At 39.1% G+C, this 27,396-nt stretch overlaps 1 protein-coding gene across 8 annotated transcripts in view; it reads right to left on the reverse strand.

Annotated features, from left to right (window-relative positions):
• Positions 1–27,396, reverse strand: part of CPLANE1 (ciliogenesis and planar polarity effector complex subunit 1) — a 138,504-nt gene that overhangs the window by 61,364 nt on the left and 49,744 nt on the right. For 3 of the 8 annotated variants that reach the window (XM_081231049.1, XM_081231048.1, XM_081231044.1), the window contains 16 exons: positions 26,180–26,328; positions 25,406–25,572; positions 24,800–24,888; positions 23,764–23,843; positions 22,392–22,469; positions 20,806–20,998; positions 17,171–17,464; positions 16,224–16,994; positions 14,839–15,005; positions 13,597–13,729; positions 12,683–12,737; positions 9,098–9,202; positions 7,507–7,578; positions 5,223–5,332; positions 4,681–4,876; positions 3,945–4,052 (listed from right to left, as the gene is read on the reverse strand). In XM_081231049.1, the coding sequence (XP_081087175.1) occupies positions 3,945–4,052; positions 4,681–4,876; positions 5,223–5,332; positions 7,507–7,578; positions 9,098–9,202; positions 12,683–12,737; positions 13,597–13,729; positions 14,839–15,005; positions 16,224–16,994; positions 17,171–17,464; positions 20,806–20,998; positions 22,392–22,469; positions 23,764–23,843; positions 24,800–24,888; positions 25,406–25,572; positions 26,180–26,328 (2,767 nt within the window). The remainder of the gene's footprint in view (positions 1–3,944; positions 4,053–4,680; positions 4,877–5,222; positions 5,333–7,506; positions 7,579–9,097; positions 9,203–12,682; positions 12,738–13,596; positions 13,730–14,838; positions 15,006–16,223; positions 16,995–17,170; positions 17,465–20,805; positions 20,999–22,391; positions 22,470–23,763; positions 23,844–24,799; positions 24,889–25,405; positions 25,573–26,179; positions 26,329–27,396) is intronic. The other 5 variants (XM_081231045.1, XM_081231050.1, XM_081231051.1 and 2 more) reach the window with 5 other exon arrangements.

A 27,396-nucleotide genomic window follows, 5' to 3' on the forward strand; every position in this document is an offset into this window, starting at 1 on the left:
AGGTTTTTCTCCTTCATCACTTTAATTATGTCCTGCCACTCCCTTCTGGCTTGTAGAGTTTCTGCTGAGAGATCAGCTGTTATCCTGATGGGAATTCCCTTGTGTGTTATTTTTTGTTTTTCCCTTGCTGCTTTTAATATGATTTCTTTGTGTTTAATTTTTGACAGTTTGATTAATATGTGTCTTGGCGTATTTCTCCTTGGATTTATTCTGTATGGGACTCTGTGCCTCCTGGACTTGATTAACTATTTCCTTTCCCATATTAGGGAAGTTTTCAACAATAATCTCTTCAAATATTTTCTCAGTCCCTTTCTTTTTCTCTTCTTCTTCTGGAACCCCTATAATTCGAATGTTGGTGCGTTTAATGTTTTCCCAGAGGTCTCTGAGACTGTCCTCTCTTCTTTTCATTCTTTTTTCTTTATTTTGCTCTGCAGCAGTTATTTCCACTATTTTATCTTCCACCTCACTTATCCGTTCTTCTGCCTCAGTTATTCTGCTATTGATCCCATCTAGAGTATTTTTCATTTCATTTATTGTGTTTTTAATCGATGCTTGATTCATCTTTAGTTCTTCTAGGTCCTTGTTAACTGTTTCTTGCATTTTGTCTATTCTATTTCCAGGATTTTGGATCTTGGAAATAGAATCTTGGATCATCTTTACTATCATTATTCTGAATTCTTTTTCAGGTAGACTGCCTATTACTTCTTCATTTGTTAGGTCTGGTGGCTTTTTATCTTGCTCCTTCTCCTGCTGTGTGTTTTTCTGTCTTCTCATTTTGCTTATGTTACTGTGTTTGGGGTCTCCTTTTTGCAGGCTGTAGGTTCGTAGTTCCCGTTGTTTTTGGTGTCTGTCCCCAGTGGCTAAGGTTAGTTTAGTGGGTTGTGTAGGCTTCCTGGTGGAGGGGACTAGTGCCTGTGTTCTGGTGGATGAGGCTGGATCTTGTCTTTCTGGTGGGCAGGTCCACGTCTGGTGGTGTGTTTTGGGGTGTCTGCGGACTTTTTATGATTTTAGGCAGCCTCTCTGCTAATGGGTGGCGTTGTGTTCCTGTCTTGCTAGTTGTTTGGCATAGGGTGTCCAGCACTGTAGCTTGCTGGTCGTTGAGTGAAGCTGGGTGCTGGTGTTGAGATGGAGATCTCTGGAAGATTTTCGCCGTTTGATATTATGTGGAGCTGGGAGGTCTCTTGTGGACCAGTGTCCTGAAGTTGGCTCTCCCACCTCAGAGGCACAGCACTGACTCCTGGCTCCTCAATTTGGGATGATTTGTTGTCTATTCATGTATTCCACAGATACAGGGTACATCAAGTGGATTGTGGAGCTTTAATCCGCTGCTTCTGAGGCTGCTGGGAGAGGTTTCCCTTTCTCTTGTTCCCACAGCTCCCCGGTCTCAGCTTTGGATTTGGCCCCACCTCTGCGTGTAGGTCGCCGGGGGGCGTCTGTTCTTCGCTAAGACAGGACAGGGTTAAAAGAGCAGCCGCTTCGGGGACTCTGGCTCACTCGGGCTGGGCGGGAGGGAGAGGCTCGGAGTGCGGCGCAAGCCTGCAGCGGTAGAGGCCGGCGTGACGTTGCACCAGCCCGAGGTGCGCCGTTCGTTCTCCCAGGGAAGCTGTCCCTGGATCCCGGGACCCCGGCAGTGACGGGCTGCACAGGCTCCCGGAAGGGCGGCGTGGACAGTGACCTGCGCTCACACACAGGCCTGTTGGCGGCGACAGCAGCAGCCCCAGCATCCCACGCCCGTCTCTGGGCTCCGCGCTTTCAGCTGCGGCTCGGGCCCGTCTGTGGGGCTCCTTTAAGCAGCGCTCTTAATCCCCTCTCCTCGCGCACCAGGAAACCAAGAGAGAAGAAATAGTCTCTTGCCTCTTCGGCAGCTCCAGAGTTTTCCCGGACTCCCTCCCGGCTAGCTGTGGCGCAGTAGCCCCCTTCAGGCCGAGTTCTCGCCGCCAGCCCCAGTCTTCTCCCTGCACTCTGACTGAAGCCCGAGCCTCAGCTTCCAGCGCCGCCCGCCCCGGCGGGCGAGCAGACAAGCCTCTCAGGCTGGGGAGTGCCGGTTGGTACCGATCCTCTGTGCGGGAATCTCTCCGCTTTGCCCTTCCCAGGTACGTGGGGAGTTTCTTGCCTTTTGGGAGGTCTGAGGTCTTCTGCCAGCGTTCAGTAGGTGTTCTGTAGGAGTTGTTCCACGTGTAGCTATACTTCTGGTGTATCTGTGGGGAGGAAGGTGATCTCCGCGTCTTACTCTTCCGCCATCTTCCCCGGAAGTCAGATAGCACTTTTTTCTAGGAGGTGATTTAAAATGTTGAGTTCCACGGACCCTGCAATGCTCTCCCTCTGCCTAGCAAAGCTCTGCTTGCTGTTACTGATAGTATTCCTGTTGGAGATGGTTTCAAAAATAGTAAGCTACTGTCATTCAAAATGGTGAGGTCTCACTAAAACACAAATGTATTGTTTGTTTGGCTTTTGCTTTTGTTTTAAATACCTAAGAACCCTGTCCCTCCCTTCTCCCAGCCTTTTCTTAAAATACAAATTCCACTCAACTTTACTGTGACTATATTCTGAGTCTTTAAAGTATACTATGTATATACCATGATGGAATTTAATTTCAAAATATAAAACTCTTCCTTTTAAATTGGCATTTTTAAGTTATCTTTAGTAATAGAAGAATGGTCCACTGACATATTTTCATGACCGATCTCCTCAGAGAAGGATCTTCCAAAAGGTTGAATATAGCCTTGATCTCACTGATGGAGGAAATTAACCTGTAGCTTATAGTCATTTAAAATGCTGTCCTAAGATATTCTGAGGTCACAGGGAGATCAGTCTGGTTCTAGTTTGTCAGAATTTCAAAAGTCAAGTTGGTGTGAAAATGAAGGGAAACTAACAGGGTACTTAAGTGGTCACAGGCATTTGGCTAGATGCAACCCTCATGACAACCCTATAAGGCTGTATCCTACAGAGATACAAGTGAGGATCAGATAAAGTTAATTACCTGCAAAAAGCCTCCAAGCTATTAAGTAACAGGGCTGAGATTGAAAGCCAGGTCTCTTCTATTTGAATCTACTGATAAAAGCCAAGGTGCTTTCATTTCCCCACACACTTCCCCAGCCTGAAAGACTGTCAGCTTCATACATCCTCCCTCCACAACCCATGCACCTAGCAGTCCCATGGCAGGGGAGAGGGAGGGCAAAGGCTTCAAAATCTGAAATGCTGGCACTTATTGTATACACAGCTGTAATACACATGCTCTAACACATCCTAAGGTGAAGTTTCCCTGCTACCCATCCCTTCCTTGCTCCTCACATCTCCTGAGTGTCTGCTGTTGATGCACAATGAAAGGGCAGTGCTGGACTTTGCACCCAAGCAGCTGATGACCACAAGGCTAGGTCCATTCCTCCCAACAGTTGTGGAAGCCAGAAGAGGCATTAGGTCTCTGCTGCAGGAAGTCTGATTACATACTAGATTAACCTAATGATTTGCAGCATGTAATAAGTTTAGGTTTTGGAGAAACATTCTTCTAAATCTTGCAAATATTTTACAATAATGCAACCTGATTTATCAGTATAAAACTGAATATTTTACTAATCAAGTACTATTGGCTACCAAGCCTGTGTATTTTCTATGTGCTATTCTAGAACTTCCCACCTTCTAAAATATGAGAATTCCTTTTTAACACCAAAACTCTCATGAATTTCCACAGGATATTTATTTTTAGCCTCATTAATTGAGAAAAGACATATGCACAAACAGATCTGTAGCTTCCTTGCACAATATCCCTGGGTCCCAGGCTTGGAACCATGACTCTATCTCATTTACCTATCTGCCCCTACTCTCCTTAGCAAGGGAAAAACCCCTCTTCTGGTTTCCTCTGCAATGATCAAGTTTTAGTGCTTATTTCTAATATAACAGTAATTCAGAGAAAGGGGAAAGTTATGTTATAAATGTAGGGCATTCACCTTTGTCCTGCTGTATGTCTGATGGTGGAGGTGAGGTGATGCAAGGCTCCTTCAATTCTGGAATGCCTGCTCTCCAGCTTCTTCCATCCAGACAGGTTGGAGACACTTCTGCAGGTTTAAAAAATAAATCCATAGCGGAATTGCCAGATTCTATCAAGAATACGAAAGGCATAGAAAGATCGATTCTAAACTTACAAACAAGGTATTTAAAAGATTAATAGAACATTTCTAAATGTGAATATAAACATCTAAAATTACAGTGAATTTGGACTTCCCTGGTGGCACAGTGGTTGAGAATCCACCTGCCAATGCAGGGTACATGGGCTCGAGCCCTGGTCCAGGAAGTTCCCACATGCCATGGAGCAACTGAGCCCATGTGCCACAGCTACTCAGCCTGTGCTCTAGAGCCTGCAAGCCACAACTACTGAGCCCACGTGCCTGGAACACGTGCTCCGCTAACAAGAGAGGCCACTGCAGTGAGAGGCCCGCACACTCCAACGAAGAGTGGCTCCCGTTCGCCACAACTAGAGGAGGCCCGTACATAGCAACAAAGACCCAACACAGCTAAAAATAAATAAATAAATCAATAAATACGTTTATTAAAAAAATAAATAAAATAAAATTACAGTGGATTTGGAGGAGGAGAGCTAAGAGACATAAGTAGGGGTAACAATGCTATATTAAAGAATTTTTCAAAATGTTTTAAATTTATTTTAAAAGTAGAAAAAATTATTACCTTGATTCTTAAAATTGTGCAGGGGAAGAGCATTAGTAACTGAAGCTGCCACGTAATGTAATTCTGCAGAAGATGGGACTTCTAGATGATCGCTTTGCTGTTTGATACTATTATCATCTGAAGGCTCTTCTCTAACAGGTAATTTGTGTAGATCATCAGCTTCAATGTCAATCACATTTATGTAAGTGTGTCCAATCTGAACCAAAACACACAAAATCAATGAGGGTTACATTCTTTTTACTTATAGTACGGCCACTGTACCCTACCCCTGCCCCAAAAAAGTTTAATTCTCAAGGCAAGAAGAGCTTATATAAGCCTAACTTAGGGCAAACTGCAGGAAGTATGTGTGATGGTCTTAGTTTACAGTATTTGGGGGCACAATATTTAAATTTTAAACTAATTTTTGACCTTTCCAACAAATCTATGTAGATGAGATTTTTGGCCTCATTTCACCTATACAACTGAATAATGCAGATCACCATAATAAAATTTAGCCCAAAGGTATTGTTAAAACTTCTTATTAAAACTTCCAAATTTAGTACCGTTTCACTTGTTGAAGGTGACAGAGGTTTCTCTGATATTTCAGTGGAAAGTCTGAGATTCAGATATACATCTGGTGCCAAAAGTTGAGGAACACTGAAAGATTCACGTTCTAAAAATAAGAAAAATCAGGATAGTAAAAAAATCTGTAAATAGCTCTATGTCATTAACTTGGTAAGAAAAAGTTAGCAACAAACAACATTAAAGACATTTGTTGGAGGGACTTCCCTGGTGGCGCAGTGGTTAAGAATCCACCTGCCAATGCAGGGGACACGGGTTCAATCCCTGGTCCGGGAAGATCCCACATGCTGCAGAGCAACTAAGCCCGTGCGCCACAACTACTAAGCCTGTGCTCTAGAGTCCATGAGCCACAACTGCTGAGCATGCGTACCACAACTACTGAAGCCTGCGCACCCTAGAGCCTGTGTGCCGCAACTACTGAGCCCACGCACTGCAGCTACTGACACCCGTGTGCTCTAGGGCCCGTGCTCTGCAACAAGAGAAGCCACCGCAGTGAGAAGCCTGCACACCACAACAAAAAGTAGCCCCTGCTCGCTGCAACTAGAGAAAGCCTGCACGCAGCAACAAAGACCCAACACAACCAAAAAAAAGAAAGGATATTTGTTGAAAATCTAAGTAGAAGTTTCATAGGTATAAATAAAGCAAATTGTATTCTATTCTAAGGGCAAATTACTCTAGAATAATTCAGAATTGATGCATATTGACTATTGCTTTTCTCATATGAATGGCTCACATGAATAATGAAATATCTAAGTCATACCAAGAAAATGCTATAATTTCATTTTTCAATTTCAGATATATTAAGTCATTTTTGCTTGTTTAGAATTTCAATAAAACCAGGCTTTAGGAAATTAATCATAACTAATTTATTCTTTTTACTTTCAACACCGTTTCTTGTTGTTTGTTCACTTGTTTAACCAGCTTTGAGATGTAATTCACCTCCTTTAAAAATGTACAATTCAGTGGTTCTTAGTATATATAAAGACCATAGCTAAATTTTACCACTTAAAATGTTTAATATCTTAATTTTACAAAAGTCAGTAGCTTCTTATTCAAAACAATATAGAAGCCTGTCACAATAAGTCAGCAGTCTAACACTGTGCCTTTTGTCCTACAACTGTAATCTTATTTCCTAGCATTGTATTTTTTTTTTTTTTTTTTTTTCTTTTTGCGGTATGCGGGCCTCTCACTGTTGTGGCCTCTCCCGTTGCGGAGCACAGGCTCCGGATGCGCAGGCCCAGCGGCCATGGCTCACGGGCCCAGCCGCTCCGCGGCATATGGGATCCTCCCAGACCGGGGCACGAACCCGTATCCCCTGCATCGGCAGGCGGACTCTCAACCACTGCGCCACCAGGGAGGCCCATAGCATTGTATTTTTAATAGAACATTACTTTCAAATTTCACAAGCAAAATATAACTCGTTGCAATACGGAGTACTGGAAACTTGGCACCAAGGGTTGAACTTAAACCACATGACAACCAAAAAACTAGAAAAAAAAAAGGGCATGGGCTTCCCTGGTGGCGCAGTGGTTGAGAGTCCGCCTGCCGATGCAGGGGACACGGGTTCGTGCCCCTATCCCGGAAGATCCCACATGCCGCGCAGCGGCTGGGCCCGCGAGCCATGGCCGTGGAGCCTGTGTGTCCGGAGCCTGTGCTCCGCAACGGGAGAGGCCACAGCAGTGAGAGGCCCGCGTACAGCAAAAAAAAAAAAAAAAAAAAAAAAAAAAGGGCTTCCCTGGTGGCACAGTGGTTAAGAATCCACCTGCCAATGCAGGGGACACAGACAGGTTCGAGCCCTGGTCCAGGAAGATCCCCCCATGCTGTGCAGCAACTAAGCCCATGCACCACAACTGCTGAGCCTGCGCTCTAGAGCCCAGAAGCCACAACTACTGAGCCCACGTGCTACAACAACTGAAGCCTGTGTGCCTAGAGCCCATGCTCTGCAACAAGAGAAGCTACCGCAATGAGAACCCGATGCACTGCAACGAAGAGTAGCCCCTGCTCGCCGCAACTACAGAAAGCCTGCGTGCAGCAACAAAGACCCAATGCAGCCAAAAATAAATGAATAAAATAAACACATTTTTAAAAAAACTAGAAAAAAAGAAAGTGAAAATACTTAAATTATCATTCTATCTCTATTAAATCAATTGATTGGTTTAATTGCTTTTTTTATGGGGGTCGGTAACTCCTGTTTCAGCCGTCATACAGACATAACCTTTAACTAGTCATGGTGTTCTCAGAAAAAAAAAAAGAAAGAAATCACACCTGATGAGGAAGAAATGATTTGCTGATTTTTATGACATTCAGAAACAACTTCTTGAGAAGCAGCATCTTTATCTTGTAGTCAATTAGGAGATTTGGGACAAAAAGAGAAAACAGAAAAAGGATTTCACAAGCACAGAAAAAATTAAATATACAAGTGCAGATTTTTATATATTGTGTATAAAACGTGGTAGAAAAGTAGACTGACAGCTTAAGAATTTAATTTTTCAATTAATATGATAATTTTAGATTTTATTACTATTTATATCTTGGGCCTGATCACCTGAATGAATAACAAACTTCTAGCAAATAGGCTGCTGACTTTAGAAGACTACAGAGCAGTCAAGTACCTCCAAGGCTTTCTCAAAGCTACATTTAAGAATGTTTCTCAAATGCACACTCACCATTTGCATCAAAAAAATCTTATTAAAAAAAAACCTGTACATGCTCAACCTCATTCAGAAAGAAATAAAAATTAAAATAACAGTTAGAGGCCTTTTCCTTTAATCTACTGGATTGGTAAAGGATAAAAGAGTTAGCTAAATCATAGTGATGAACAACGACAGCAAAAAAGGCTCTATGCAAGAAGTTACTCACTGAAGCATCATTCATAGGAGAAAAATACTGGAAACCACCTAATACATTCATTCATTACATTAATGAAGAAGTCTGTCAGGCAAAATTCGAAATAATAGCTCCTCCAACATTTATTTCCTCCATTTTTGGACACAGTTACATATATTCTTCCCACACTAAACCCAATCTAGTCCTTCTCTTCCTAACTCAACTTCAGTAGCCACGGCTTCAGGCCTCTCAATCTTAGGCATGAAATTCTAGTAAAGTCAACTATGGCACAGAGAACCCAAATTCAAAATATTATTTCTACCAGGACTTCCCTGGCGATCCAGTGGTTAAGACTCCGCTCTTCCAATGCAGTGGGTGCGGTTCAATCCTTGGTCAGGGAACTAAGATCCTATATGCCGCATGGCGCAGCCAAAAAATAAAAAATTTTAGAATATATATATATATATATATATATATATTATTTCTACTGATTTAGGATGTAGTCCATGGCATTTTTAAATAAATACCTATTACATTTTAATAAAATTACCATAAATTCAATTTAAAATTTAATTTTAGTTTAAAATTTGTAAAGTATATACCAGGGCTGGGGACAAGAAGCTGGGATGAGTAACTAATATCACATAATTTTATTCATTTATTTTTTACTTAAATATTTATTTATTTATTTGGCTGCGCTTGGTCTTAGTTGAGGCATGTGGAATCTTCATTGCCACGTACGGGACCTTTAGTTGCGGCATGCAGGATCTTTAGTTGCGGAATGAGGGATCTTTAGTTGTGGCATGCAGGATCTCTCAGTTGAGGCATTTGGGATCTAGTTCCATGACCAGGGATTGAACACAGGTCCCCTGCATTGGTAGTGTGGAGTCTTAACCACTGGACCACCAAGGAAGTCTCTATCACATAATTTTAAATTCCCTTTAAATCACTGCTTTGAAAAAAAAAGTTGATATATTAAATATTGCAAAATGTAATGAATTTTAAAAATTAAAGTGAAATAGCATTTTACCTGGGTCTGTATTTGTACTTGCATCCTGACATTCTTTAACTTTCTTTTTTACAGAGGCCATGAAATGCAATCCAGCTGAAGTATTAACATCATCCTGGAGCTTTTCTTAAATATAACAACAAAACATTGGAAGCAATCATTAAGAAGCCAACATATTACCAGGAGCCCAGAAGCAGAGTACCTAACTCAAGGGAGGTGAGGAATTCAGTGTCAAGATGTTACCAAAATGGACTTTCTGAGTGAAGTGGTACCTAAGTTGACCCTCACAGGCAGCTCAGTAGAATTAAAACCAAAACTGTGAAGGACTCTGTATGCCCAGGCTAGAAACCTATTCTTCTGACTGATGAAGATCCAGTAGAAGTTGTTGAGCAGGGAAATGATATGCTCAGACTGATGTTCCAGAGAAACCACCGCAGCCAGTGTGTGGAAAATAAATTTCAGTGGATAAAATTAAAGTAAGGCAATCAGATAGATGAGGCTGCTGCAGCAGTCCAAATAAGTACCCAGTAATGGTGAGGAATAGACAAGAGAGGATAAATTTAAGAATTACAACGATAGTAAAATAGGCAAGAACTGGCTACTGACTGGTTGAGAGGGGGAAGGGGAAAGCAGAACTCAGAATAATGTGTGTTTTGATGTTAAGTTGGTAGTGACACAAATGGAGATAGAGAACACAGAAGAACAAACCAGTTGGTAGGGAAGGGATAATGAATTCAGACTGCACATGCTGTACCTGAGGTAATTTCCACCCTGGAGGAAACATTCAGCAGGAAGTAGAATCAAAGTCCAAAGACTATTATGGGAGTTTAGGTTTTGATGTGGATATTCCTGGGAGAGTACCCAGGGAGTCTAAGTAGAATAAAAGAGTATCAATGATGGCTCTTAGTAGTATAATAAAAAATATTTGTATTTGGTCTTTGTCCTTGGTTCCAGGAACAAAACTCCTTACACCCTTGGATTTTCCTGAGTGGTAGGAGTATGTTTTTTTTTTTTCGGTACGCGGGCCTCTCACTGTTGTGGCCTCTCCCGTTGCGGAGCACAGGCTACGGACGCGCAGTCTCAGCAGCCATGGCTCACGGGCCCAACCGCTCCGCGGCATGTGGGATCTTCCTGGACCGGGGCACGAACCCGTGACCCCTGCATCGGCAGGCGGACTCTCAACCACTGTGCCACCAGGGAAGCCCAGGAGTATGTTTTGTTATTCATGATGAGCCCCTTTTGATCATATCTGAGTTTAGGCTAATGACTCCTGGCAGGCCCCTAGATAGTTTCAGGATGGGTGCTGGTCACCAGAGGAACCAACTATCAGCCCCGCCTTACCCCCACCTCCATGGAAGGGAGAGCAGCTGGAGTTCAATCACCAATGGCCAATGATGTAATCAATCGTGCCTATGCAATGAAATTTCAGTAAAAACCCTGAGACAACGAGGCTAAGGGGGCTTCTAGGTTGATGATTAAGTGGATGTGCTGGGAGTTGGTGCACCCAGAAAGGGTGTGGGAGCTCTGTGTCCTCAAACCCCATACCTTGCCCTATGCATCTCTCCCATTTGGCTGTTCCTGAGTTGTATCCTTTATAATGAAACTGTATCCACAAATAAAGTGCTTTTGTGAGTTCTAGAGTTGTTCTAGAGAATTAGTAAACCTGGTGGCAGGGGGTGGGGGTGTCATGGGAATCCCTGAATTTATATTTGACCAGACAAAAATGCAGGTGTTGGGGGACCCCATTTGCAGATGGTGTCTAAAGGAAATAGGGAGTCTTTTGGGACTGATTCCTTAACCTCTGGAGTCTGTGCTAACTCTAGGTTATTAGTGGTAAAATGGAACTGAATTATAGGACACCCAGTAGATGTCACAGAATTGGAGAATTGTTGTTTGGAACGACACAATATACATTCACTGGAGTACTACGCAGTCATTTTAAATGACATTGTAGAAGAATATTTAATAAAATGGGAAGATATATACCTTAATACTAGTATGTAAAAACAAGTAAGTTATAAACAAGTAGAGGAGGTATTCTTTTTATATATAAATATATATACACACACACATATATATATATATTTATAGATATATAGAGTAGGGATATTCAGAAAATAAACCCTAGAAGAATATTAACACTGGTTATCCCTAGACAGAAGGATTATTGGAGATTTTAATATTGGTCTTATTTTCTACTTGAATTTTCTAAATTTTCTCCAGTGAATATGTACCACCTTTGTGAAGAGAAAGAATGTTATCATGAATGAAAAAGAAAATGGTTTTAAGACAAGTGCATGGAAAAGAAGAACACCAGACAGATTAAGAAGCTGAGAAACAGAAGTTAACCAGGTCAGTGAGGAGACAACTGCTCAGCACACAGAGGCCTGATGCTGGGTCATGGCACCGAGAAAGGGAGGGAGCACCAGGTCAAGGATTAAGTGAAGGAATGGGGTAACAGACATGAGGGATAAATCAGGGGTGACTTCCAAGGTAAAAATCTTGTCCAATCAAATGAGTGGTGATATCACTAATAGGAAAATGCCAGTTTACAATGTGGACATGTTTTCTTCTATTTTTGTTTTGGCCACGCCATGCAGCTTGTGGGATCTCAGTTCCCCAACTAGGAATTGAACCCGGGGCCACCACAGTGAAAGCCCAGAATCCTAACCACTAGGCCACCAAAGAACTCCCGTGAACATGTTGAATTTAAGGGGAAAGTAGAAAAGAAAGAGAGGGAAGGTGTATATTTGAATGTCACCAAAAAAATTTAAAAGCTGAAGTCATGAGAGTGAATGGTTGCAGAGGCACAAGAGTGTTTGTGTGTATATGTGTGAAAAATATTGAAGAGAAAGGCTTGGAGAACATGTACATTCAGTGGCAAGAAATGAATTGACCAATTCAAGAAAGAAAAGAATTTACTATGTATAAACAAGTTCTTTTTTCTGAACTGATGCCTTTACTTTAATGTACATGTATTTTCTATGATTAATTTGACTCCAGGTGCGTTTTCCAATAATTTCCTTTTAGGCCTTATATATCAATATCTTATTTGAGATTCTAATTAATTGCATTGCTCTACTATAGGGGTTGGTAAACTCTGTAAAGGGCCAGATGATAAATATTTTACGCTTTGTGAACCATATGGTCCCTTTTGCAATAAATGGAACCTGCTGCAATGCGAAAGCTGTCATAGACAATGTGTAAATAAATGGGCATTGCCTGTGTTTCAATAAAACTTGATTCACAAAAGCAGGTGTAATCCAGATCTGGTCTGTGGGCCATACTTTGTCAACCACTGCTCTAACGGATAACACATCAAAGCAAACACATACGCATACATACACACATATACACCATCCTGTCAAAGATAACATGAAAGCAATTTGGTCTCATTTTTATCTACATATTTTTATATTTATTTTTTGTTTTATTTTTTTTCATATATCATAACTAACATTTTAACAGTGCTTACGACATACAACACTTACATAAACATTTCCACTTTTCCCAGTATCCCTGGGAAATGGGTAGGTATCTACATATTTTTAGAAAGCTGATTTTAACTCTGAATGGAGACATGACATTAATCATGCATATACATACCAAAAGGAATGTCAAAGTCTTCCAAAGGCTGGGAAGCATGATGTTCTTGTTGCTCCTAAATGAATTCCCAAATGATCAAGTTATGATTAACTCAAAGACAGTCATTATTTTGAAAAAAAATATTCAATAGCTATGAGAAATGTTGATTTTTTAGGTATAGTTTAAAATCCTTTAATTCTAGAAATATTTATTCTATCAAATTATTTACTCTATCAAAGTAACTCCACAAAGATGCTTACGAAATTCACAAGTCAAACAATAAAAGAGGATTACCAATTTAATGCAGTTACTAAATTACAATATGCAATTCTCTCCTGCAAGACTAGCTTTAACTCACAAATAATAACAAAACTGTTCATGGACTCAAAATTTTACTAAGTGCCTCTAGACATGTTCTTGAGGACTTACTGAAAAAAGGGTGCTAAGATTCAAGTAAACAAAACTATTTCTGTCTACTTAAACTCTTGCTGCATATACAGGTAAATAGTCACCAAATTTAGAATGAATGCTTGCAAAGATCTGATATAAAATATAGGTTGCATAACAAACCTATGTTTGGGAAATCCTAGAGGCACCTAAAAGAGTGAGGTGAAACTATCATAGGAGAAACCCAAATAACATGATATGCATTAAGATGTCATAGAAAAAAGGCAGAGTGATTTCAAATATAAGTCACACAAGCAGATGCTCTAAACTACAGTTTTTGATTTACCAACAAGTTGCTTTTCACATTCACAACTGTTTGTCTACTGTTGCACAGAGGGATGCAGCAGAGATTTATGTGCTTAATGATGTTAAGGTTCTCCTAGTCACAATCAGAAGCTTCCAGCCATCAGACAACTAGATAAACCACAGACATTCCAAACTCTGTGTACATGCAGACCAGGGAAGAATGTATTATAGTTTTTCTATACCTTGGGTTTCATAACTATTTCTGAATCATTATCATTAATGATGAAATCCTCTGGTTGGAAAGTCACACTTAGTTTTCTCCTTAGTTTCTCTGATCTTTTTTCTTGCAGCTCTTTTTCAGCTCGTCGTCTTTGTCTATTAAAAACAATAGTGTAAAATATATTTTTACTATTTTAGTAACATCAGTTTTTCATTTGTATCATGCTATGCAGTGGGACAGTTATCAAAATTTTGTCAATAAATTATTTTCAGTGCCATTTAATTAAATTAGCAAGATATTCTGCTAGAATACAAGCAAATATAAGCAGAAGTCAGGGACCCATGAAAGTTATTTCTAGTTCCTTTAATACTGAACTGACTTTTCTGTGTTAGTCACTAGAGTCCCAGGTTAGAGTTACACCTTTTAGGTAATTTTCAAATTCTCTTTTCTGCAGATTCTAAGCTGGCCCCAGAAACCCTACTGGATACCTCCATTCACCTATCTGAAGAAGTTAGGCAAACTCAGTCACCTCAGCAAGGAGGAAATCCCAGCAAGGAGGAAGGAGAGCCCAAAAAGTTAAGGGGAAAACTTACTTTGAAGAGCGTTTACCTGGAAAAGATGGAAGGAAAGACCATTTCTGGAAAGAGAGCACTGGTTGTAGATTTTAGGGTCTGATAAATGTAAAATTGTTAAAGTATTTTCTAAACTAAGTAATAATCTACCAGTTAATACATGTTTTGAACATCCATTATGAGTAAAACATTATAAATGCTCTTCATTAGAAGTCACAGCCTTGCTTTTTACATGCGCATTTCTTAGTGCCCTGAAACAATTCACATCACTGCTTCCTGTAAGAGTCTGGAGGATATGGTAAGATGAATAACAATTAACGTTACTTCAGTGTATTGGACAGTATATGGAAGATTTCATGATATCAAATATTTGTGCTGCAAAAGATGACTGCTCATCCTGTTAGATAGAGAAAAATGTAAAAAGAAACCTCTAGCCTATGAATGCCAGGAAAGAATTCCTTAATAAAATGTAAACAAAAATAGTATTTGTTTCTCACATTATAGGAATTTTTCTCATCACAAGATGTGTTCAAATGCATGACACTTGACAAGGAAACTGAATATGCAATTGTGTCAGGCTGGGAGGTTGAACCAGATAACTTCTGTCTTATAACTATATTATTGTCACTAATAATAAACTTGCAGGTACGTTTGCAGGTATATGCTCAAATAAAATTTCACGTAAAACTTGCCTTTTTTTACTGTCCTTTCCTTGTCTCAATTCAGATGATTCTATTTTGACCTGTAGAAGCTGGAGGTGTCCAGGATTGTCTTGTTCAAATAAATTATGTGTTAATTTTTGTTGCATTTGTTTAAATGCAATAAGGTTTTCAAGTGGAATAAGTTGTGGGTTTTGGTACTATAAGAAAGAAACAAAGCATAGTAATTTAAAATTACAAACCTCAATTAGGCAATATGTTAATAAAAAATTGAGAAAAACATTGGTTTAAATTAAACTAAGATGTGCAAGAGATAGAACATATCAAAGAAAACAAACTGATTTGGACTGGTAAGACGAGTACGCACATCTTAAAGTACAAATGATTTTAGAAATCATTTCCTGAAATTTTCAACTGGGCATTTTATTTCAGAAATTATGTTAAAAGTCCTCATCTTCTTAATTTCTTTTTCATATTGAAAATCTTCCTTAAAATTATAAACGAAGTTATGTAACATCTAGCTTTGATTTAAAATTCTCTGGAATAGGGAGGATGGACACGGGTGGAGATTATGGATGGAACAGAGTAGCAATATGTTGATAACCACTGATGCTGGGTGATGGTAACTTGGGGGTTCATTATACTATTCTAATTAAACATATTTCTTTAGAACCTTCCCAAAATGTCTACTTTTCCACTCCTTTAATCCTTTCTTTTTTGTTCATAATACATTCAGAAGAAAGGAAGGCACGATAAGTACTTTTTCTAAGGAATGACCATTTCTTTTCCCGGCACTATTTTCAAATCTTAAAAGTGTACCAGAGAATGAATTACTCAATTACTCAACTATACTGACTTACAAAACTAGAACCTAAACAGTCTTAATTTCATAAATCAAAGGTTACAACTTTAAAGATGATTTGGTAGATTTATAAAGCTTTAATCTTTGTGTTTAAAGTATTTTAAAAAGATACAATTTTTTAGTATGTAAAACTACTTACAGATCTGGGTCTAAATTTAACAATTTTAACCTGTAGTAGATTTGAAGGGAATCATATCACAATTGCTAGGAACCCCAAACAATGCTCTCTCTCTAGACAGACAGATACACACATACACACATACACACACACACACACACACAGAACGCTGGTCATTTTACTTCTTATTTCTTCTCTGAGAAGAATCTCAGAAACATCTTTTTGAAGGAGTCTAGAAAACTCTGGTACTGATATACGAAAAAGACCTAAAACCTTTAAGGTACTCCATTATTATTTTAAACCAGATTTTGTATGTTATTTTCAATAACAGAAGCATTATTTCTTTAAAAAGAAGTGTGTAAGAGCTTTTCACTGAGTGTATACTTATGGTATGAAAAAGGCAGGACTGTGCTTTCGTATGACTGCAAAAATCATTACCATATTTCCTTGGGATAGACATGAATGAAGTAGTGATAGTCTTGGGTATTTGCTTTCTTCTGCTACAGTTCTAATAGGTATTGATGGAACTGTAACTGATGCTCTTGAGGCAGAGGAAAATACAGAAGGAGGTTTAAGTTGCAGGTGCAATAATGGAAGTCCAAAAGAATTCTGAGGAGATATCTCAAAGGGCCCTGGCTTAACATCAAACAGTTTTTCTGGTTTTATAAATGTTGCAGAGTCCTGCTGAGGTGTCAAGTTTTCTTGTCCAACATACTGATCCAAGTTCACATGCTTAGGGATTTCTGTAATTATTGTTTCTGTCCATTTCTTCTGCTCAACTGCTTTTTTTATGGCTTCAGTATTATACTGGCTCAAATTCAAATGGGACATTGAAGTAGTGTCCATTGCTCTCTTTGGCAAAGGAGGCTGGAAGAAATCAGATAATCCCCAAGCCACTCTTGGCTGTGGCGGAGGACTGAAGGGAACTTGAGGAACTCTTTCTGTATGGAAGGAAAGGGGCTTAAATTCAGGCTTGGGCTGAAATTGAAGCAAAGGAAAACCATCACCAGGTCTGAAAGCTTTTGCAATGGGGATAAGTTCAGGTGTCTTCAGAATGGCAGAAGGCATAGACAAAAGGTGGAGGTGAGTATTTCCAGCAGGGGCTGGAGACAACGAAGTGGTTGGTAAGCTCTGAGATGCTGGAGTTAGTCCTCTATTCTGGGTTTGGCCTTCTAATTGACAAAAAGGAACACTCTTATGTGGAACATTCTGGAAGAGAAAAAAAATATTATGTAAGATTAAAATATACTACAAACTCTTACTTTTTAAATGATGTTCAATATGTTTTGGAGGAGGTGGAATATAATTACTAAATAAGTTATTTACTCAAATAACCAACAACTGAACTACTAGGACAACTTTAATGGTACTTTAAGATGCATAACCTGTAAATTTCCATTACTATTTTCATCAGATTGCACAATTTCTTTATGGCAGTGTGGGCTGTTCTTGCCAGGCTCCCTGGTGTACTCTCCCATGGGTTGTGGTTTAACGAAAAATCTCTCCTTCAGATTTCTACTGGTGTCTTCAACATCATTACTCCCTCTTGTGGGGTTTGATCCCTGGCTTCCCACCAAATGCACAGACTGAGACTGCTGTAGAAGTTGATGTATATCCGGGAGGTTAGCAAAGGATGATCCTACTATTTGCATTAGGCTCATGAAGTTGATCTGTTGCAGCTAGGATAAAATAAAAATTAAAGAAACATCTTAAAATATAATGAAAAGAACCTAAAGAAGCAACAATAATTATCTGAGTATTCCAGAATAGTCATACTTCCGTCTTAGTAACTGCTGGACCCATAAATGCTGAATAGGAAGCAGAGCTGGGAGAGATTTAAAAAAAAAAAAAACAGGAAAAGAAGAATAGCTTCCTGTCCTCAAGGAGCTGTCAACTAGGAATATGAACTCCTAGTGAGACTTGGGACTATCTGTAAAGCAGTTTACATAAACATCCCTGGGACCATAAAGGAGTGGTCTGATGGAGTGGGTGAGGATAATTAAAGAATTCCTAAAATGGGTGTGTTGTGACCAGGTTTTTCAGGAAAGAAAAAAGCAGAGATTAGCAACAGGTGAAGAGAAAGGAATTCCTGTGGAAGGGCTGACCCAGTGAAAGGCAAAGGTATGCACTGGCTGACAAACCTTGAATGACAAAATCACTTGAGGAGCATTTAAAAAGTCCCAATGGCCAGGTCACACCCTATACCAATAAAATCAGAGTATCCGGGGGATGTGAGCCAGGATTAGTATTTTTTAAGATGACTAGGTGATTTCAATGTACAGAAAAGCTTGGGAACCACTAGCATGTACACTGGCTTAGATGGAGCAGGAAATTTATAGCTAATGAGGAGAGAGGTTAGTACAGTGGTTCCCAAACTGTAGCATGCATCAGAGCCACCTGTAGGACTTCTAAAAGCACTCTTTGTTGAGCCCCATCCCCAGAGGTTGATTCCAGTAGGTCTGGGATGGCAGCCTGAGAATTTGTGTTCCTAATATCTAAGTGATGCTGATGTTAATGGTTCAGGGCCCACACTTTGAGAACCACTGGACTTGTGAGAGTATGGTGGGAAAAGAGGGAAGATAAAAGCTGTCCATGGGGGGTCTTTCAAGCCCAACAGAGGAATCTGCACTTCTTAAAACAAGCCAATAAGGAAACACTGCAGTTTTAAAAAAAAAAATGTAGGTCCCTTCAATTACAAAAGAAATATATGCTTATTACAGAAAAAAAGGATAAAAAAGAAAATAAGAATGATTCATCTTATTCCCAAAGATAACTAGTATTAACGTTTTTTAGTGTATATCCTTTCATTCCTAGTATTTATTTATTTGTTTGTTTATTTATTTATTTTTGGCTGCTTTGGGTCTTCGTTGCTGTGGGCTTTCTCTAGCTGTGGCGAGTGGGGGCTACTCCTCATTGCGGTGCACATGCTTCTCACTGTGGTGTCTTCTCTTGTTGTGGAGCATGAGCTCTAGGCACATGGGCTTCAGTAGTTGAGGCATGTGGGCTCAGCAGTTGTGGCTCATGGGCTCTAGAGCGCAGGCTCAGTAGTTGTGGCACATGGGGTTAGTTGCTCTGCAGCATGCGCCATCTTCCCAGATCAGGGCTCGAACCCGTGTCCCCTGCATTGGCAGGCAGATTCCTAACCACTGCGCCACCAGGGAAGTTCCATTCTTTGTATTTTTAAAACATGATTGATATCATATAGTATACAAATTTGTGCCTGAAATTTACTGAAGATTTTAAAGCAGGAAAATAAGAGTATTAAAACAATATCTGGGGGAAAATGTCTCAGAAATGCATATATGAGACAATGGAAGTATGAAGTTCTAAGAACCTAAGGTTGGCTACCACTATAGAAATAGCAAGTAACTGTACTGACATACAATGTGGGCAAAAGAGTCAAGAGGGCACGGTACAACACTGGATATGCGTAGTGAAAGAAGGTGAAGATGACTCTCTAAGGCAGTGATTCTTAATCTTCTCCAGAATCATCTGGAGAATGTGTTAGATATACAGGGCAGTGACCAGCAAAGTCCCTAGGTAATCCAAAAAACAAGTTTGACAAATGCTTCTAAAACCTTAAGCAGGTAAAATAGGTCATGCTAGTAAACAGAAAAGGGAAAGAAGAGACTCAGAAGAATAAGAATAAAATCACTTTCAATAAGTTCCATGGGACAGTGGGACATGCTGAAAAAGTATTCCCATCAGGACCCATAGTTCAAAGATTTTTTTTTTTTAGTATAAACATCCCAGCAACAGCACATGGGGAGCTGTCACGGAGGGCATAGGTCTCTATTGGAGGAGGGGTGTGGGCAGAGCATGAGGAGGGGTATGGGCATGCTAGGAGGATGGGAACAGTCCTGGCTGCCCCACAGTGGGATGTGTGAGGGTCTCTGGCCAGGCCACAGTCCACATGGGAAGACACCAATCAGTCATGAAGTCATGGGAACGCCACACAAGCCTGGCTGTGAGCCCAGGCACCACACAGGCGCATTCACTGTTAAACTATACAGGATGAGGTTGTACATGAGTTAATTACGAAAGAGTTGTATTTATAAAAATCGGTACACATATTTGAAAAACTCACGAAATTAGTGCCCAGAATTATCCATATAAAAATGGTATACTGCATCACATAAAAGGATATGAGGACTTCCAGGGTGTTGCAGTGGTTAAGAATCTGCCTGCCAGTGCAGGGGACATGGGTTCACGCCCTGGTCCACGAAGATGCCACATGCCGCAGGGCAACTAAGCTCATGCGCCACAACCACTGAGCCCGCGTGCCACAGCTACTGAAGCCCGTGTGCCTAGAGCCCCTGCTCTGCAACAAGAGAAGCCACTGCCATGAGAAGCCCATGCACTGCAACGAAGAGTAGCCCCTGCTCGCCGCAACTAGAGGAAACCCATGCACAGCAATGAAGACCCAATGCAGCGAAAAATAAAATAAATACATAAAAAAGAAAACTGTACAATTAAAAACAAAAAGGATATGAAAGTGAACGTAGAAGACATGAAGAGAAGAGAAGATCTGAGGGGAATCAATGTTTAAGGAATAAAATAGAAAAGGGAAGTATTTAAAACTTGTTGGTAGACAGAGGAAAGGATAACCAGGTGAGACAAAGATGATGGAAGGCAAAGTGAAGCGCCCTTTAACATGCAGCCAACATTTGGTTTGGGGATGGTAACTGTGATGAGACAGACTGTGTTAGAAAATGAACTGTGGGCACCTCTGAGCAGGGGCCGCTGGTCTGCTTTCAGTATCCCCCAGCTCACCTCTGTGAGCAGCTCTGCAGCCCCAGGAGCTAAGTAAGAAAAAGTCGTCATGGGAAGTAGGGAACTCAGCCTAGACTCTGGTCCCTAGAGTTAGTTAGGACTTCGGAATAACAAAGCAAGAGTGCCCAAAGCAGAGAAGCCCTGCAATGCAATTTTAACTTGTCCGTCTCTGCAAGTTTGTTCATATTTTAAAAGCTTACATATATTTCATGTGTAGACTTACTTGTTTATATGAAGATGTGCTTACCTGAACTAATTTAAACATTTCATCTTGAAGCATTTGCCTAACAGAATCGGAATAATATGATAACTGAGCCCTGGGTTCGTTTCTCTGGGTTGGCTGAGCTGTTGGCCCAGGTGTTTGTGAAGCAACAGTGACTCTGTTTGATACCAAAGGTGGAGCTGAGGAAGATTTATCTTTACATGCAGAGATCCGTGCACTATGTGGAAGCATATAAATAAAAAACACACATTAATCAAGAAAGAAACAAATTAGATGTCTATGAGCTGAGTATTTTGATCCTACTTTTTTATTCTACTTTAAAAGCTTTCTGGAAGTTTTCAGGAAATTTAAACCCTAAAGCCGATCTCACTCTATCCCTCAGCCCCCAGACACATTTGTCCTCAGCACAGTTATGCATCCAAATGCTGTAATTAAGGGACATGTGATGTCTAGTCAGCCATGGTCCCCTCCCTATGGTGTTACAACCCAGGACAGTTCTCACGTTCATTTTACTTGCCTGGTCCCTACAGGCATCTGAGTTTGAGACCTGTGCAATCATTCTGATTAGGTGTACAGAGTACATAATTTGGCTTAGGAATATATTTCTTGGACTAAATTTAATGATCCAGAATGGATTTAAGAAAACTGTGGAAAGTATGGGTTAAAAAAATGTTTAATTCTAACACGGATAGAGCAAACTCCTGTCGTTCTTCATTAAATGTGAAACAACAGTATTGTGAACATTTCATTTCCAAACAAATCAGAGAGTTGATGTTAATAATTAAACCCTAACAAAAATGCTTATTTAGAAATAAAAGTTAAAAATCAAAGTCAGTTTTGTTTTATAAAATGATTGTTTGGGGATGATTCCTTAAAACATAGAAGGGACTCAATGTTGTACAAGCAAATCAATTTTATAACCTAAATTAGGGAACAGGCACTATCATGTCCAAATAAACTGATCACTGTCTCTAAAACGAAAATAACACATTAAACTCTGTTTATATTTATTTGGATTTACATTCATTCCCTTTCAGCAATAACATTTGCCTTTTATCAAGCATCTCACATCCTTAATAACAAAACTGTATTTGGGAAATCCATAAAAAAACAGGCGTTACAACTGACCTGCCTATTTTAAGACAACTTTATTGGCCTTTGCTTTCAACAAGTAACGAGATAAATTCTAATACTGGAGAATTTTTTTAAAGCAAATTTGTGCTATATCATTCTCCTATTTCAACATGATTTGTAAACACTAAGCACACTGTTCAACTCCTGTAAAATAAATTCAGAAGACAACTGGATGACTCTTTTCTATGAGAGAATTAGAAGCATTTCATATGCTATTAGAGATCCGCTAGAGGCTGAAAATGAGCAAGAACTACATCTTTCAATAATATATCCACTACTTCTTCTTTCCAGAAAAGATTTGTTCTAAAATAGTTCCTGCATGTCTTCAAAACACAACTGTTAGAGGAAAATCTTTTACTCTCTTAGTTTTTGGTCAAGATCTTAGTAATTATTTCAAAATGGTACAGTAGGCATCATTTCATTCTCTTATCTATTTGTAATTATATCAATATGGTGCAGTAGGCAAAAATTCTCACCTAGAAACTTCTGAACTTGTATCTACACCAAATGAATGAGGAGTGATGTGTTCTGGATCTATAGAGCCTTCGATCATACTACAATTAAAGATTAATAATCAATTAGGAAGCAAGATATTCTTCACATTATCTAAGGTCCAGGTGATCTAATGCTCCGCGATCTAAGAGTCTAAACATCCTCTAATCTTCTGTAATGCTTAGCTCGTAATTACAATCTATTTACATCCGTCTCTATAGCAATAGTAACAGATTCAAACAAAAGCAAAGAATATGTCTGGATGGCTTTAATATACGACTTGAACACTATTAAATGCTTGGCAACAGAAATAATATAATCTAAAATGAGTGGAAATGAAGTTAGCTGGGACCTCAAATTTTACCTAGGAAGAAGCAGACACTTTGCTCAGGAACACTACAGAGCCCATTATCACATCTGAAACTGTAACGACTAGTTTTTTATTAATAGAAATATCTATATTACTTGTAAAGGCACAGGACATTAAACATATTTTTTTGTTAATTATCCACAGAAGACCCGAACAAAAAAGAAGAGAAAGAAAATCTAATTATGTTGCCTCTCTTATCTGAGGTAATTCTAAAATTCTAAAACATCAAAAATTCTAAAAATTAAGAAATCATGCCCAAACTGCAACAAATGAAAACTGCCTGCAGCTATCCTTGAAGCAATAATAAGCTAGCGGGCTTCCCTGGTGGCACAGTGGTTGAGAGTCCACCTGCCGATGCAGGGTACACAGGTTCATGCCCCAGTCTGGGAAGATCCCACATGCCGCGGAGCAGCTGGGCCCGTGAGCCATGGCTGCTGAGCCTGTGCACCCGGAGCCTGTGCTCCGCAACGGGAGAGATCACAATAGTGAGAGGCCTGCGTACCGCAAAAAAAAAAAAAAAAATAATAATAATAATAATAAAAAGCTAGCAGAGTATGTGTCCATCAAAGCCCTATGGACAGCGTGCAGTAATCATACCATAACAGTGAAAGATTATACATATATGACTCATAATGATTCTTTACTTGACCCATGAAAAGTGGAATTAGTATGGAAAGGGAGTACCCGAATTAGCAGCTGAATAAACTCTGGTCTATTCATAGCTATATTTTACTTTAAGGTTGATAGTGACAGGAGAACAAAAAGCATTTTAGACATCATTATTTATTTCACTCTACCAAGATTTAGAAGTATAGAATTTACTAAAAATCATCACTACCACTACTATTAAATTGAGGTTACAATTTCACTAGGAACACAGTATCACCATAAAATATATACTGTTAATGATGAGGAAAAAAAAAACCCTCTTCATCAAGTTAATCCCAGATGAGCTTTGAAAGCTTTCCATACTTTTTCCCCCTTACCCTTTCTGTTCAGTTGATTTTTCCTCCATACATGTCTCTAACAGTTCTTCCCTTGGACACTGAACCTCTCCTGTGGAATGCTGTTAAAATTAATAGCACCCAAAAAGAAAACAGGTGAAACAAACAGGTATTACTGTCTTAGTTATCTTGAGTTTCACATTAGCCATTCGCCTGGAATAAAAACAGTCTAAAAGCAAGTGCGAAACCAAACATTAAAATGTACTCCCAGTCCTGCTCTGACTAGACCTTTATATTGTGATGCCTTTGGCCCATCACCCTGAGCCATTGAGCATATTAAACTACAAAGACAAATGATGTCACTAGAAATCATTCACAATGTATTTACAATGTATTTGTAAATTACACACACATCACTGCATAAGTAAGTACAACTGACCTTTGAACAACACTGGTCTGAACTAAGGGGGTGCACTTATATCAGATTTTTTTCAGTAAATACACTACACCATCTGGGGTTGGTTGAATCCACACCAGGTCCTGGAACCAATCCTCCGTGAATACTAAGGGATGAATGGATGAGGATTTTTTACTGCATGGGGGTCAAAGCCCCTAACTGCCATGTTGTTCAAGGGCCAACTGTACGCTGTGAAAACAACTAGAAAATCAGAAAAAAAAAGTCCTTCTTAAAGGAATTGTTTCAATAATTAGAGATGTCTGTGTTCTACCTGGAAATCCAGCGTATAGAGTTTTGAGAAAACAAGTAATACATAAAAGTCCATGTATGTGTAAAAACTGCACACTATTGCTGAATTATACATTCTGAATATGGAACACTTGCATCACTCTTGATTAAATTAATTTAGTACAGCAGTTTATGAAATTAACATTTCATTGCCTGAAATTATTAGACATCTAACTAATAATAGAATTTCAGTGAAAGAAAAATGCTGCATGGCTACACTCTACAGTCCACAGTACACTTTTAAGAGATAATAGCCTTGGTTGGATATATTGAATAAAACACTATAGTGTTACCATAGCATAATTTAACTTTATCCACTACTTATAGACTTACTTCTTCTAAATGCTGTGGTAAAGTCTGCATCTGCATGTAAGAGGCAATACTGGGACTTTTAACAATTCCAACAGATTCTTTGGCGGATTCTACACGGAAACAAGAAGGAAGAGAAAACTGACCTTTTGAAAAATAATCAATTTTCTTTTTAGAATGTTCAGAAATATTATAGGAAACAAATATAATGGCAGAAACATTTTCTATCCTCCTTACAAAAATATCTTTAAACACCTAGAGACAACCCCTCTTCATCAAGTGAATCACAGGTGAGCCTTGAGAGGCCTCATATCAGTGTGTATAACTCCACATAAAGCTCTGAGAGTTTCTGTTTTAAAGAAGACTGCCAAGGAAAGGTTCATAGAATTGGTTCACAGCAATGAGGAGACCCATAATAATTACACAGCAAGGCAAAAGGCCCCAAAATTGTATATTCAGGTTATAAGTTAATATGCTTAACGTTTCATAAATATTAAATACTCTTTAAATATTTGGCTTTAGGCTATTATAAACATGCCAATTTAGATGTAAGACTAAGTTATCTCAGATAATCATTCACCAATATCAAATTAGTAAGGTCAAACAAAAAGATTAGCTAAATGAACTGACCTTCATAGTCTGATGAGTATATATCCATTTCCTCCTGTGTAAATGTTTCTACTTCTAAAAGATCCTCCTCAATATCTACAAATACTTTTTCAGTATCATCAGTGACAGAAATAATCTCATCATTGGTTCCTTTTATTTCAGGATTTTTTACTTCAGTTGGCATTCTACTGACAAAAATGAAGCAGCTAAAATTATAACTCATTCTTGGGAACAAAGAGCTTGCTTTCAATTGATTCAGTTTATTGAAAAAGAACAAACTAAGCTTTCGTATTTATAAAGTTTGTTTTTTAACCATGTATGGCAAATACTAGAAGCTTAATAAAAGGTTGTTCAATGAGTAACTGAACGTCCCGTTTTTATTTACTCAAAGGATTAGAATAATTTCGACTTTTCTAAATTTGCCATTCTCACAAAGGAATCTTCCTGCTACCAAGGCTTCAGCTTTAGTATTCAAAGATACATTACTCGTAATATTACTTAATACGTAAAAATGGATGAGATGATTAGTTCAACTTCCTCTGACACAGGAAATCAATGAACATAATAAAGGGATCTCTTGGGATGAATTAGCTCCTCTCTTACAAGATATAAGCTAGACCAACACGTAAAGAAACAAAATTTGTAATGAATTGTTAAAGTACTTCAGAAAGCACTCTCTGCTTCTCTAGTTCAAAGAAATGCTCATTTCTTTAACTTTCAAGGGTTCAATTCTCCTTTAAGCCCAAACACCATCAAACAAGGTATTTGAAAAGGAAGGTATAATCAGCAACTTACTTCAAGATACTTTGACAAGATTCATTCTGATCATTTCTTTCCTCACTCCCACCTTGAGTGGATACTGCAACAGAACAGCCAGCATCTGTTTTAAAATCACTCTCTATATTGGGTCCATTCTGAGGCTCAGGGTAATTATTCTCTAGCACCTAAAACAAACCATTTATAGTACTTAATATTCATTTAATTTTCATTATATATATATATATATATATATATATATATTTTTTTTTTTTTTTTGCGGTACGCGGGCCTCTCACTGTTGTGGCCTCTCCCACTGTGGAGCACAGGCTCCAGACGCGCAGGCTCAGCGGCCATGGCTCACGGGCCCAGCTGCTCCGCAGCATGCGGGATCCTCCCGGACCGGGGCACGAACCTCTGTCCCCTGCATCGCCAGGCGGACTCTCAACCACTGCGCCACCAGGGAAGCCCTCATTATATTTTTAGATTATTAATACTTTCTACAGAACTTCTCCTGATTAAGTCTCTTATTCATTTACCAAGTATTTACTGCATTTCTAATACTCAATATTTGATGCTGAAGCAATGTCTGTCTTTATTCCACCTAGAAAAAATAAGCTTGACTACCTAAAGAGTATTCAAAAGAAATCAGCCTTACAAACTTGAAAGGTATATCACCAGTGTTTTCAGGCACAGAACAATAGCAATAAAAATGTAAAGTTGCTTTCATTTCACTCTCTTTACAGTTATAAAGACATTTAGTAATTATTTCAAAATGACATAGTGGGCAAAAATATATGCAGCTAAAAATACAAGGGATGTATCTCTTTTGTTTTACTTAGAAATTTAGGTATGCATCACCTAGAAACACTTAAAAATTTCTATGACAACAAATATCACAGTATCTTCTAAACTACCTTACAATAACAGAAACTGATCTCAAAAAAAGGAAAAAAAATACAAAAAGAAAACATAAAACAAAACAAAATTTCTTCAACCCAGAATAAACTAGTTTAAAATGAAGGCAATTCAAAAAAGAACAAATGAAGAATTAAAAAGTGTGGAGGGGTGTTGACCAAGACGGCAACACAGGAGGCTCCTGAATTCTCCTCCTCTCACAGACACACTGAATGTACAAGTACACACAGAAAATTACCACTGAAAGAAATCCAGAAACTCACTGAGTGACTCCTACACATCAGGGGAATAAGAAAACACATGTTGAAACAGGTAGTTAAGGCTGAAACACAATCTGA

The sequence above is a fragment of the Mesoplodon bidens genome, assembly GCF_964165515.1.
Source record: "Mesoplodon bidens genome assembly, chromosome: 4".
Taxonomy (NCBI): Eukaryota; Metazoa; Chordata; class Mammalia; order Artiodactyla; family Ziphiidae; genus Mesoplodon; species Mesoplodon bidens.